Source organism: Chionomys nivalis, chromosome 23, assembly GCF_950005125.1.
Source record: "Chionomys nivalis chromosome 23, mChiNiv1.1, whole genome shotgun sequence".
In the NCBI taxonomy this organism is placed as follows: domain Eukaryota; kingdom Metazoa; phylum Chordata; class Mammalia; order Rodentia; family Cricetidae; genus Chionomys; species Chionomys nivalis.
Genome location: NC_080108.1, coordinates 35,096,845 through 35,111,676, shown reverse-complemented (window position 1 = coordinate 35,111,676; position 14,832 = coordinate 35,096,845). Strand labels below are relative to the sequence as shown.

Genomic DNA, 14,832 nt, shown 5'->3' with positions numbered 1-14,832 from the left:
CAAGAAAAAAAAACCCAACAAGCAAGAATACCATGTGTGTGACTTCCTGGGGACAAAGGTCCATTGGGTGCCACTTCAAATCAACAAGCCGGATATCTGAGAAGTGGGGAGACTTGCTGGTGGGGAAAGATAAGAAACCCATTGTGCTTTTGCATGTGAACAGGAACTTCGGGTGATCTTCTGAATGTCCCCCTGGAAACCTGATAAAGATGAAAAGCTACTGTGTTACTAGGCAACAGTGCTCATAGTGGAAATGACCTCTGAATAGCCAACCACCTTTGGACTAGAAAGAACTATAGAGCAACCATGGGTGCCTCTTGAGGACATCATCACTTTGGGCTTCTTTGAGAACTAGGGCCGCTAATTGGGGTTCATGTTGTGGGGGCCCCAGAAGTAACACATACTGAGCTATTTCAAGAGATGTGGTGTCAGTAACTTTGACACAGTGACTGTAGGCGTGCTGGGCAGGACTTGCACCTGGACTGCAGAGTGGAGAAGCACCTGCCAGCACCTGCAACGGCTGTCTGCGGCCTTCGGAGGACAGTGGCACCAGTGTGGCCTGGGATGGTCTTTAAAGGTGAACTGGAATAGATACCCTGGTGACGGCAACTCAGAGTCACACTTACGGGAAGCGGCAAGGGCATGAATTCAAGTTTGGTCATCTCTCTTCAAAGTACTTGCCTTGGCTTTAACTTGAGGCCAATACCTTTTCTTCAGACCTTTGTAGTCTGGCCTCGGGGATAAGTGTGGCTTCTTAGCTGGCCAAGCCTTTCCTCTTCTAGGGCCATGGGAGGACTTTGAGTGTGGTAGCTAAACCCAGCCTGACAGCCTAGCCTGGGCACACAGAGTTCCATCCCCAGACAATCTCCTGGAGCATTCTTTTATTTATTTATTTATTATGTTTACAGTGTTCTGCCTGTAGGCCAGAAGAGGGCACCAGATCTTATCACAGATGGTTGTGAGCCACCATGTGGTTGCTGGGAATTGAACTCAGGACCTCTGGAAGAGTAGCCGGTGTTCTTAACCTCTGAGCCATCTTTCCAGCCCCCTGGAGCATTCTTTAAATGGAACAGTGGTCCCTGGTCCATACCTGATGCTGGTTATGAGACACCGTCCCCACCCCTGATGGATGGTAGCCCAAAGATCAGAGCAATTCTGCAGCTGCTTCTGGAAATGATGCAGAATTATCCTCAGCTGTCTCTGGCAAGGGTCACAGGTCCAGAATGACCAATGAGGCCTACCCATCACTGTGGAAACTTCACACGGGTCCACAACCAAACCCAAGTTTACTATGAAAGTGAACCCAGCAGAGCTGTTCTCAGATCAACACCCAGACCAATACTAGATAGGATAAGTATTTTAGAGCAACTCACTCCTTCCGAACTCCCATCCTAGCACTAAGGGAAAGCAACACGGTACCACTCTAGACTCCCCCAGAGCAGACTTGGTTATGTCGTGTGAGTGCCCACGACTCTAAGCGCCTTTCTATTATGGCACACAGGAGCACTGCTCCTCTCTATGTACCTCTGGAAAGCAGTATTTTAGCCCCTTAGTTCCTACAACCAGCCTGATGTCAGTCCCATCGTAGTCCCTACAAGCCAATGAAGAAGGTGCCACCATATTCTCTTGCGACTTACACCTACTGGATTCATCCCATCCACTCACCACATGACATCGTGTCAGAATCCTGGTGCATAGCAGGACACACTTCTGGTCTAATCCCTGACTCAAAGCTACCCCCAACCACAAAGTGACATGCTCACAGACACTCTTAATCAATGGATCCAGTACAACGCAGACACGACAGAACGATTAAGGTCATCGGCCAGTCTCTTGACAAGGAGACCAGGGCAATGGGGCGATGCAGTGAGGAAAACCAGAGGACACCCACGGGAACAGGTCATGTTGATGAGGCCCAATAGCAGGGCAGTGGAGCATCTCGTCCTTCACACTGTTTCAGTGATGGAGGACCTCACAGGTAGAGGAGAGACCCGAAGGAGTTTCTGCCATGCCAGGCCACTGCATTGACAGTCACAACAATGCCAATGAAGAAGGCCAGATTCACCCAATGGCTTTATTAGTTCAACACCTTTTTTTTTTTTTTTTTTTTTTTTTTGGTTTTTCGAGACAGGGTTTCTCTGTGGTTTTGGAGCCTGTCCTGGAACTAGCTCTTGTAGACCAGGCTGGTCTCGAACTCACAGAGATCCGCCTGCCTCTGCCTCCCGAGTGCTGGGATTAAAGGCGTGCGCCACCACCGCCCGCGGCTTAGTTCAACACCTTAAAACAATTTGTCTCATTTCAAAATTCACAGCCCCCAGCAAGTTCACCCGCCCTGCCTCTGGGACTGTGGCAAGTAGCCAACCGCTTTTTGTACGTGTTAGTTATATCCTTTAAAAAAGGGGGAATACATGAGCTGAGACACACGAGGAACTAAAAAGAAAATGGCTTTTCCTTATTGAGGTAAAACCCAAAGCATTTCTATATGTGTGTGTCGAATTTCTATGGCTGCACTGTGGAAGTTCTGGAAGGCTGTGTACAGTTTGGTTTAGACTGGAGCTTGTAAAGAAATATAAAGAGAACTTCAAAAACATGCGCACTTGTGCCATTCTGCAAACAGATGTGATGTTTGTATTCCAAGCACAAATGTGTGGGTTCTTCGCTTTTTATGTTGTTTTATTTATGTGTATATTTGTATGTCTGTCTGTACATGGGTAGGTGCATCTGAGTACAAGAGCCCAGAGGCCAGAAGAGAGCGCCAGATCCCCTGGAGCTGGAGTTACAGGTGGTTCTGTACTGCCCAACATGGGTGCTGGGAACTGAACTTGGGTCCTCTGCAAAGGCGGCATGCATTCTCAACTGCCGATCCATGTCCCCAGCTCCTCCAAGCACCGTGTTTAGATAGAGAACGGCATGATGAAACAGGGCAAAGGAGAAGTGGGGCGTGGAGCTCAGGGATACAGCATCTGCTGGGCATGACAAGGCTCTGGGTTGGAGACCCAACACCACAAAAGTGAGACAAACAGACCAGAAAACTACACAGGCTAAACAAAAGCCCTTGACTTTGTATGAGACAGAACCCCCACTAGGGCAGGATCGCGTAGATGTGACTGGTCCATACACCCAGGATAAGACTGTAGCAATGGTTGAGAAATCTGTTAGCCATAGTCATTAATAAACTCTCAAAGGGAATCGGGCTCCTTAACCCAAGTGCTCCTGGCTTGGGGAGTAGACAGGATGGGACCGAGTTCATGCACAACACAAGGGCTGCCTGGGTTCCTGCGCCACTTCAGGGACACAGGCCTATGTCTCAAGAGGATGGGGTACCATGATCCAGGGTAAGCTCTAGGGTATTTCCACACTATCACAGGGAATGCTTCTGAGAGACCTGGCTTTGTGTTTTGCCCTGCATGTTGGGAAGGTAGGCAGGGCTCATCTTCCACTGAAGACTCAACTAATTTGCTTCAGTTTCTTAAGAGTTTTGCAGGCTTCTATAAGCAAAGGTAGCTTTCCTACCTTCTGCGGAGGTCTTCCATGAAGCCACTCACCCTGCTTTTTCTTCATCTTGAAAGCTCAGTAGCATAGATGGCCACACACCATCATATCACAACTCCAGGAGCAAGTCTGTCTGCTTCTTCTGTGCCAGCCAAATGCTGACACATTATCAAAGGTGAAAAATGCCCATATTCCTAATGCTCTTCGCATCATTTCTGACAGCTCCCAAAGCATGCCGCACGAAACTTGCATTTCTCCCAAACCCTTTTGCTGCATAGCACACAATTCTATGAAAATTTAATCTCAAATTTCAAATGGCATCTTGTTTCTTATCTGTAGTCAAGTGTCTTATGGGCCATAGCTAAACAAATAACTTACTCTGGCTGGCTCGCTGGCTGTGAATATAACAATACTTTTCCTACCATATGGAGGCCGCTGATAACAATCTTCTTGCTAAGTACGTGTGTGATTAAGCCACAGTTCTTCATCTGGTTTGCAAGCTTGATTTTGAGCCCACCCAAACTTGCCCAAAGTAATCAAAAAAACCTGAGGAAGGACTCAAGGAAAAGACTCACCTTTTTCATGGCTGCTTGGTGGTGGCGGTGGGGGTGGAGAGGTGACAGGCTTGGATTTGTCGTAGTTGTTAAAGCTCTGGCTGCGTCGGTTGTTGGCAGCGGCTGACCCTCCACGTGTTTTGGCCTCGCTGCCTGCAGCGGCCACCCTTGTGGTAGGACCTGGAAGTCTAAAATGCAAAGGCCAAAGAGTAATGCAGTCAGTCTGAGGAATGCAGTAGTGCCCCAGAAAGAATTGCAACCATGCAGGAGATAAACCAGAACAACAAACTCAGACGCTGGGCCTGTGGAGACTGCTATTCAAAGGTAGAATATAGCAAACAGGCTATATCTGACTTCGGGGAAGCCCAATGGCAAAATGGGTACACAATTCCCGAGAGTAAAGAGGAAATTTGAAGGAAAATCTTTAAGTTTGCTGATAGAAAAATATAAAACTCATCTTCTTTATCTATCAAGACAGGCATTCTTACTATTCAACACGAGGGAACCATGACATTCCTGACTCCCTATCCAGGATGGAGCATCGATAGCTTTTTTACCCATGGGCACTGTGCTAGAAATAACATCCAGAGGTGTGGGCATTAAGGCAAGGATTCAGTTCCTAACGGTAAGAGAGCAAATGCTACTCCACCCCGACAAATCTGCGGTGCAAACCTGAGGCCTGGCTGCCGGTGCTCATCTGGCTACACTTCCCTTCCACACCTGACAACCTGCCCCTGCGGCATTGCTTTGAGGCTGAAGCTGAGCTCCTCTCTACAGTCAACATGAGAAGTCATAATTCTTTCTGCACAAAACAGCAGGATCCAGTTAGTCTAAAGACAAACACACACTTTCCCTTTAAATAAAACCCCTTTTTGGGTGGTTCTGAAAGTAAAGTTGCCAGATTTCTTTGTAGTATGTCTTAAAGATGTCAAAGAGCACTCCCTGGAGAGGTGAGGGGAAAGCCTCCGCAAACCCGAATGCTGGTCCAGGGACTTGCTAAGCAGGCTGTTTCCAATAATTAAAGTTGAAAGATGAATACATGATGACATATTTAGTTGTATCCTTCAGTTAAAACCCACTGAGCCGTGTTTAAGAGCAACTGGAACCTCGGTTGACCAGGGTTAGACCCAATGAGAAGCCTGAAGTTTCAACTCATAAAGCTTTCAGCCTTTTTTTTTTTTCTTTCCGTGTGATTCGGTAAGCACCAAAGAAGCCTGGAGTCTGGAAGCATTTTAGATGGAAGCAGCAAACGCTTGAAACTTTTTCTTGTTGGCTCAGCAAGAAAGATGGCTGCAGAGCACACGGCGAACATGAGCTGGTGCGAGAGGACTGTAAAACTGATCCAGTTAAAAAGCTGGCCGCGTCCCCATTAGAAGCTGGGAGAGGCGGAGGGGGTTGCTGCTCCCCTGGCCAGCCAGTGGGTCTTGAAGGCCTTGCTTCCTATTGTCCTGGGAGCGTTCACCTCTGTGAATTTGCCACCTCTGGCTTAGAGAAATCCATCCCCACAATGACAGAACTGGTACAACTTCCCAGCAGTCCCAACATCTGGGGTGGGGCCAGATGTGTCAGCACAACTGGCCAAGGGGATCCAGGAATGGGACCTTAGTGTGGCTTAGACCTGCTTCCGATACAGTGTCCTGCAAATCCTCCATGTTAGGTGACATGGCCTCACATCCATCGGTAGAGCAGGCACACACTGGGGCTCTTGGGTTGGACTGATTTAAGCAGCCATGGACTGCAGAAGTCTTTATCCCCACATACGGGGCTAGCTGGATGAGGACGATGAACTTGTTCTGAGATGTCACAGCAGAGATATTCCCGTGATGAAGGCTTCAACAGAGGGTTGTGAAGAGCAGGGAAGTGCAAGGCAGCAAGGTGGAAAAGACAATTCCTTTCAGGGTTGCTGCAGAGTCTCCACTGTGCTCACCCAAGACCACAGGAGATCTTTAGACAGCACAGAAACAAGCCACCCAAGCACAGGACAGGTCGGTCATAATCCTGAGTCGTTCAGATTTCCTGGGAGGGAGCGTGGTGTAATGTCCAGAGAGCAGGCATTCCCACCCACAGGACTCGGAGCCAGCCTCACATCTGACATTCATATTCCTCATCTATAATTTTGGGATAATAACTCCCCAATGCATGGCTGTCCATCTGAAATGGGATTTGATACCTAATCCATGGTGCCACTGAGTTTACTTCTCATTCTCCCCGTTTCGCACAGACTCATAAGGACGTCATCAGAAAGGGAGCACACTGTGGTACAAAACAAGAATCAGGCAAGGAAGGAAGCAGATGGACTTAAAGGCTTAGAAAAGGGGGACAAAAATCAGTACAAGACCAACACCTGCAAAGAGGCAAGACAGGCTCTGTCAACCAGGCCTCTTTCTCATTAAAGAACATTCCAGAACAGAAACTATTTTGTCTGTGATGGAGAACTTGCTTCTGGGCTATTTGTGCCTCCCTCTGTAGTGAAACAGCCCTCTTTTGGGACTAAGAACAGTCCTGGGTTCCTCATGGTGGCTATGGTGCCTCGCTCTGAAGTTCACCATCTGAAGCCTCTTTCACCTGCCTGAAGATTTTAGCAAAATCCACCCTGGCTGGCTGGTTTTATGTCAACCTGACACAGACTAAAGTCATTTGAGAGATAGGAACCTCAACCGAGAAGGTGACTCTACAAGACCGGATACAGGCAAGTCTATAGGGCATTTTCTTAAACGATATTACTAATGTAGGATGTGGGAGGTCCAGTCCCTTTTAGTTGGAACCATCTCTGGGCTGGTGATGGTTTTCTCTAAGAAAGCCGGCTGAGCACACCATGAAGAGTAAGTCATAAAGCAGAACCCTCCACAGTCAGCTCCTGCCTCCAGGTTCCTGTCCTGACTGCGTTCGGTGATGAAGAGTGAAGTGTAGGGCAAGTCAGATAGACCCCTTCCTCCCTAACTTGCTTTCGATCATGGTGTTTCATCTACAACCATAGCAACACTAATTAAAACAGCACACCATGTACAAAGACCTTGAATGAATGTGGTGTGAGAAATAAGAACTCAGTTGCAAGGAAACCAGTGCATCCCTTGGGAGAGGGTGCTGCATTACAGCTGAATTCGTTCAGGATAAATTTCAGTATGAGATTTCAAGTATGGGATCTCAAAGTCAAAGCGACCATGATGTCCCAAGGAGCAGCCAGGTGATCACAGAGGCCACCCCACTGGCTGCAGGAGGCAGGACTAGTCTGTACAGTCCTCTCCAAATGCGAAGGAGCCGGCTGCCCGCAGCTGACAACTAGGTGACATATGTGTAGATGCAAAGTACAGAGGTCATTCAGAGAAAGGAAGTGATGACTTTCAAAGTCAGAAGGGGACTAAACGGGAGACCCCAGAGCAAGGCCTAGATCTGACGTGTGGAAGGGGAATGTAAGGAGAGGCCCAGAAGGCAAAAGCAAGCCACAGGTGGTCAGAGCTTGCAGAAAGCAGACAGGGCAAGCTTGGCACGGTGGCTCATGTCTGTAATTCTAGGTACTCAGGAAGCTGAGGCAAGAAGAGTCTAAACTCAGGGCTGTGTGGATTAGAGTATGTTCAAGGTCAGACACAGCAAGTCAGTGAGGTCTGAGGAGGCCTAAGGTCTGGCTCACAGGTAGAACATCTGCCTTGTTTGCAGTGTAGCAGACAGCCACCAAAGTAGAGCTAAACATGGTGGCTCCCATCTGTAGCCCTGCACTGGTGAGCTGAGGCAGGCAGACTCAACACCAGCCTGTGCTACAAAGTGAGACCCTATCTCAAAGCACACTTTAAAAAAGGGGGTGGCAGACAGAGCTGGAATGTGCTGGTTCTTGAAGGACAGAGCAGAGGGAAGCAGCCAGGGGAAGTGACCAGGACCAGAGGGAAGATCTTGTGGGTCTTACTAGGAAGCGTGGGTTTTTAGGGCTGATGCACTAATTAAGGAGGCCAAGGGCAGAGCTGGAGCTAAAAATAAGAGTATGTCAAGTTTCCCAGTGACAGACTCGTCCCTGGCCTCATGCAGGCTTGTGGCCTCCGGCTAAGCAGTTCATTACTGCTAACATCCATGGGTATCAAGGAAACTTGGGTCAACCCCAGCCCGGAAGCATGTGTTGTCAGTCACATCAGAATCCTGCCTTGCTGAAGAGCTGGGTCTGACCTGTAGGGACAGCTGCAGGTCGTACGGCTGATGCTGCCCACCACTCTGCCCCACGCAAGGCAGTGGGAGGCAGGCAGGCAGATGGGCCCTGTGCTGCTCATGGCACCAGGAGTTGCCGGCAGCCTCCGTCCCAAGAACTTCACTTGGGACGGTTATTTCCTATCCAGCTCCAAACTGACAGAAGGTACTGATGGGTTTTCCCAGACACAGATGGTGTTTAAAAAATAATAATAAGTGTCGTGAGAAGGTGGGAGACGGGTCTGCTGTGAGAGCGGTGGTCAATTTCTCCAAAGTGTGCGGAGCCAAGCAGGGGACTGAACTTATTCCTGGCACAGACCCTACAACCGAGCCCCCGTGCCTCCACCCCATGTGCTGTACGTGCTGATGGAAGAGGGCAGTTCTTCCCTCCCAGCCCCACTTCAAAGGCCGGGAGCAGAAGGGTGCCCCTCCCAGGAAGCATGGCAGCTTGTGAGCACATGCTGGGGGTGGGGAGCCCAGGATCGGAGATGCTTTCCTGCCAGACAAGATGATTAAATGCTAAATCTCTCATTTCCACAGCATCTGCTTTTCAGCAGCTAGGCGGACAACTGAGTATCCCACTAATTTGATTCCACTCCCCAAGACGGCCATGCAGAAATCCACTCTGCCTGGCTGCCTTACCTAGCTCAGCCCAAAGACCAACATTACCCATGCATCTGCAACTGATTGTGTACCAATGATATTCCAAAACTGTGAGAGCCTTTTACAAAATCCTCAGGACACGGCGTGTGAAGCAAGGTAGACATATGACCTGTGCCTAGAGACGAAATCATTTACCCAGGTAATGATAAGAGGTGGCTAAACCATTGTGTCACCTCCAGCAGGCAACACACAGTAAATGTCTGTGATTCTACCAGTGATGTCAGGGAGGGTGGACACAGTAGTCAGCAGAGATGCTTGAGGTTCACATTCAAGGGCGAGCTTCTTGTTCTGCCGAACATCTCTGGTCTCCATCAAGATTCTTGGTCCTGGCAGGAATCCCAGCAGCGTTTACACATCAACAAGGGACCTGTCTCCAGAGTTCTGGGCATGTTCAAAGAGTGGGGGTGCCTCTCCTGCCAACCAGAGTTTTCTGCTGTCTTTACCGGGGCTTAATAAGCCACGGTCCTGATAGTGATACTCAGGGTAGCTGGGAAGAGGGGATTCCAGGAGTACAGCCTCAGCAGAGAAAAAAATATACTCCAAACTCTCTTGATGAGGGATGTAACTACTCGAAAGGAAGCCAAGCCTTGACTGAGGGGGAAGCTGGGCGCTCTGTTCCTGGCAGACTCAGGCTTTGTAGCTGCACCCTTGTCTTCGGCTCTTCCGCTCTCCCCGCTACCTCCTTCCAGTGTCTGTGCCACTGAGGGGCAGGCATGTGTTTCCAGTTACACAGCTTCCCAGTCAGCTCCTGTCCTCTTATCTCTTGGGGCAGAGCACTGGGCTTTGTAGGAAGACACAGGTTCTTCCAGGCTCTCCTTGCCTTTCATGTGTACATTTGTTCCCATGACATTGCAATTCAGTGGGATGAGCCTGCTGGAACAGAGGCATCCATCCGCACCTGCTGCAGCCTCCTCTTCTTCATAGGGGGAAGATATCGCATGGATAACATGCGTACACGGTATACCAAAGCATGGTGCCATGCAGTTTCTCCCTCACTGGGCTGGTTGCTCTCAGGTTGGGTCTTGCCCCGCACCGGATCTCCAGAAAATGAAATTGATTATAGAAGTTTCCTACAGCCTAGCAGAGGGGACAACTGGCAGCTGGTCACAGATCTATATATATGTGGATGAAATGAAGGGGCGGCTTTCCTTCACCTTCAGGACACAGTTCCTTGGGAAATAAACACGGCACGGGTCATCCCAGGGCTTCTCTCAGGGGCCACGGGTGCGGTGTGAAGCACAAGGCTGAGCCAGTGGCTGAAGGTTTGACAGAGAAGGGTCAACAACCACACAGAATGCAAGAGGAAGAAAGGGCAGCTTGGCCTAAGGGTTCTGGGGCAAAACAACCTGGGTTCTCTTCCATCTTCCGTGTAGCCTGGGAACTTAGGATCCCACTTGGGAACTTTCAGTTTCTATGACTGTAAAATGGGCTATTAATATGACCTACCTCGTTACCTCCTGGAGGCTGTAAGGATGAAATAAGCCTGTAGATGTCACAATGTACCTGGTTTTCCCACACCCAAGCATGCATCACAGGGTTCAGGACAAGATGCCTGCAGACTAGTTTGGGTTTTTGTTTTTGTTTTTTCCAAGAAACTGAGGCAACTTTCCCAGGGTGGGCAGGAGAATCCAGAAACAAAGAAAGAACATGACAGCCTTCAGTTCTGAATTCACATTTCAGATGGTCACAACGAAACCTACCCCCCCCCACCCCCAGTTAGTAACTGAGCAACAATGACCATAGCCAAAGCACAACACACAGAAAGGAGATGCAGATTAGGGCCGGGATGAAGCAGGGAGCAAGTGCCATTCATTGTAAAATCGCTATATAACTACCTGGAAACTCACCTCCTTCTATGAATGGGATCCTGGTAATGAGGTGAAATCAATACAGTGAGAAGCATCCAGCTGGAACTAGTCACACACACACACACACACACACACATACACACACACACACACACGCTCCTCTTACACGCATAAACACATTCCCAACCAAGGCCTCTTTTGGAACTCCCCAAGCAGAATCACTAGCCAAAGCATGTTTCGGTTTAGGTAACCGGAGACACAGAGCAGGGAAGGGAATCAAAAGGGAACTCAGCCAGCAAGGAGGAAACAGGAAGAGTGGGCTGGGAGGAAACCATGCTTTATAGGACATACAGGACTGCTAACCTAGAGATCTTTTTCTGACCCAGAGTGAAGCGGATGATTTTGCTTTGAGATGAGTCCTTGGATGAGGCACTGCAGGGCAGGAAGGAAAAGATGAGTGAGGAGAGAAGACCCTTTCGACACACCGAGAGGAAGTTACCTGGGCTGGTCCCCTGTTTATGGTTCGCTAAACACACTGTGTCCCCTAGGCCTCACATCAGAGACTTGACACATTTACAATGTGAAGAAATTACAGTCAAGATCACCTAAAACCTAGACTTGCCATCTCAGCTACTCAGGAGGCTGAGGCAGGAGGATGGAGGGTGTCTTTGTTACTTTTTTATTATTCTAAAGAGACACCATGACCAACATAACTGATAGAAGCTTACTGGGGCTCCCAGTTTCAGAGAGTAAGTCTATAAGCATCTAAAATGGCACAAACCACCACAGATGGCATGTTCAAGACCTGCCTGGGCTACAGAGTGAGTTCAAGGCAAGCCTTGGCAATTCAGTAAGACCTTGTTTTAAAAGAAAAAGAAAAAAATAAAGCTGGGGATATGGCCCAGTAATGGAGTACTTGCCCAATACGTGTAAGGCCCTAGGTTTAATCTCCATGAATGTAAAGGAAAAGATTTATTTCAGGACATTGGTGATGTGTCCCTCCTTCCATACCATATTAGATATCTTCTCTGCCTTCACTCAACTACACGCTTTCTTTATACTTTGTGTTTATTTGATTTGATTTTTCTGCCACAGGGTCTCACATCGAAGCCAAGCCTGGTCTCTTAGAATCACTCACACTAGATATTTTGGGTTGGCCTAGAATTTGTGGCAATCCTCCTGTCGCGGCTCTTCCTTTCTGTCTTCACACCTCCTTACAGCAGTGCAACGCTTGAAGTAGGAAGCATTTATAATGTATAAAGCAACTTTCTAAAGCACTGATGTATTTTTATTTGAAAAGTTTGTTCACTGGATGTAAAGGCAAAGGCCGCATAAATGTGTACACACCAAGGCTCTCTCTCCTCCCCCCTCCCCCGCCAAGACAGGGTCTCTCTCAGTCATATTTAATCAAGAACAAGTTAGAGTTATTTTGTGTTGTTCATCTTTCTTATGTCTCCTTAGATGAAGGTTAGGGTACTAGGGATGGCAAATGCTCTACCACAGAGCTGTCTCCTAGCCTGAAGCAGTTACCATTATCATTCTGACTTCCATTTTTCCTGCGCTATACTCCCAGGAAAGCCTGTGGTGAGCAACTTTTCTTGGAAAGTGAGGGGGAGGTGGGAATGGTGAGAAAAAGGAAACCCAGCAACTTTTGGATGTTTCCTAAAAAATAGAATATGGATTATATTCAAGCAGACACACATGGAAAGAGTAAGGCTCAGGAAATGTGCTCTTTCCCGAGAATCTATACTGTAGGGAAACTTCTTGTTGAGAGCTATGGATCAAGCGCTGGGGAGTGATGAGGCATCACTCCGTGGCTGCTCTGACATGCTCACGCCAATGTCTCAGATGTACTTGGGGAGTATTGGCGAGCTTCCTAGAGAGCTGCCGAATTTGGTGTTTGTTATCCCGGGACATGCTGGACCTAGATGTTTTCTTAACGGGCATGTTTGTATCTTGAACAGTTCTAACAAAACACCAGAGCAGACTGGTATCTGAAGGGCTCCCACCAGCACCTGACACTAATAACCAGGGGTTCAAACGGTTACTCTTTGGGGCTGTGGCTACCAAACATAGAATGTGGGGCTAGTAACACAGTGGAAGGCAGTTGGTGATGTAATTTTTTCATCCTGAAGTCCATAGCCAGAGTGTTAGTGTGGGATATCCTATGTCTAGAGCTTGGCAAGATTCCTTTGAAAGCACAAGTGGAAAGCAGCAATGCACGGCAGATGAGATCACCCACGTGCAGAAGTAATCAAGCCTGGTGCGATAGGGGGGTGGATGAGGACCTAAGCACTCAAACCCGAATCCATGCCACCTCTGTGTAGGGACGGAAAGCAGTGGCATTATGGCATTTTGCTTTCTTTACAACCTACACATCTGTCTTTATTGTTTGGACTTTCTCCTCTTTCCCCAGCTCTGGACAGTGAATCTGTTTGTAGGCCTCTTGGCTCAGACTCTAACATACACTTTAGGGTCCCTCTCTACCTGCTTCAGACCATCATGTTCCAAGTCACTCACGTCGCCTAGACTGCAAAGTCCTTCATCTTACTCTTGTTCCCTCACAAGCTCATTTACCAAAGAGATATTTTTTTAAAGTAAATCCAATTAAACCCTGAGCCTCCTGGTACCTTAGAACCGAATCCAAACTCCCCCCTTTCAGCCTGACTTTGGTGCCACATCACCACGCAACTGTCCCCCATGATGGAAGGGAGCTGCTGCCTTCTCTGCTTGCAGGCAACCTTCCAGCTCCATCTCTCCTCATTATGCCCTGCCAAGCTTGCTCCCACCACAGAGCCTCCGCGCGAGCTGCCCCCTCTGCCAGATCTCCGCAGTTGAGGTTTGCACAGCTGGCTTCTTTTCCTTCATCTCTCCACTAGGTGCCATGTCCTCGGAGGGGCTTCCCATCAAGCCAACCTCAACTATCAACCCCGAGTCCCATCATCTTCCTGCAGGCACACTGCTTCTCCCATCTTCCTCCCTGTTCATAGTTTGCTGTGCAACAGAGAGAAGGCACCGTGGCTGTCACCCATCTCTGACTCTCGAATGACTAACAGTGCCTGGCACATAGAAGGTTTTGCACTAAGCAGATAAAGGGGCACATACTGGCAGATCCAGGGTCCTGAGCAGACATGCAAGGACAGTGCTAACAACTCAACTTTGATGCTCTCTCCACTCTCCCCACAGAACCTTTCCCTGCACTGTAGTTCTAGTGAGCATCTCAGGGAATGAGCCTGTGCAGAAGGTGGTGTGGGAATGCTGTACTCATCAAACAAATCGCCCAGGGCCACCAGGGAGCCTCCAGCCAGGGGACAGTTCCCAGTCAGGCATCCCTCCAGGAAAGAGTACAGTGCCTGGCTGCTTAACTGTCTCCCCTCTCCTCTCTCATTGCTAGTCTACACGACTCTCCTATTTCACAAATTTCCATAACACCAGTTGGATAATTAGATAATTAATTAAGGGGTCTCATTTACATGAGACCCATGACTCCCGGCTGTAATAACCTGCCAGTTGGGAAACTGCACTTTTCATGGGGAAAGACAGTTGTGACTCCAAGGGAGCTGGGGGACAGGCAGCTCTGGGCTTGGTTTGTGGCTAGCAGGTGTTAAAAGGTCCGAGGAGTTCAAGAAGCCTCATGGACTGGTGCTTTGGGGCATACAGTTTTTCAGCACATTCAATGAAATCAAGCAACCAATCAAATCAGGGCTACTGGCTTTCCATCTAAAGACTGGCAGAGGAAAAGGAAACAGTTGTAACTGCAGGATTTTCTCCTAAGTCAAAAGCTCAAAAGCTTTTCAGTTACTAACCCATCAGTTTCTTGTTTTTTTGTTTTTCTCTGCCACTAACGCTTGTGGGTGATCTTTTACAGAATGGCTTAGGAATTTGTACACCCATTCTCACTGAGGTACGGAAGATAACTACTCTAAACTCCACTTCTCTCCCTTCTGTGGCCAGTGTGAGTGGCAGGCAAGGGTCCCTCTGGAAACAGTGGCCCCGACCCTGCAGGGAATGGGATGGACCTGTTCCCACTGTCTAAGTTCAATAGGATCCAGGCACATTTGTGGTCACTGGTCTCAATAGAATGCGGCTTGCTCTCCTTGGGAAGGCAGCTGTCTCTTCTGCTATTACCGCCTGCCACTTTTTCT

General features: G+C 48.6%; 1 protein-coding gene across 10 annotated transcripts in view; it reads right to left on the bottom strand.

The window, feature by feature from the left end:
* Positions 1–14,832, bottom strand: part of Nav2 (neuron navigator 2) — a 635,485-nt gene that overhangs the window by 183,015 nt on the left and 437,638 nt on the right. For 7 of the 10 annotated variants that reach the window (XR_009056140.1, XM_057756590.1, XM_057756583.1 and 4 more), the window contains exons 6-7: positions 11,051–11,119; positions 4,068–4,234 (exon numbers count right to left, since the gene is read on the bottom strand). Coding sequence is in view for 9 of the 10 variants with exons in the window: in XM_057756590.1 (XP_057612573.1) it covers positions 4,068–4,234; positions 11,051–11,119 (236 nt within the window). In the remaining variant the exon portion in view is untranslated. The remainder of the gene's footprint in view (positions 1–4,067; positions 4,235–11,050; positions 11,120–14,832) is intronic. The other 3 variants (XM_057756585.1, XM_057756591.1, XM_057756592.1) reach the window with 1 other exon arrangement.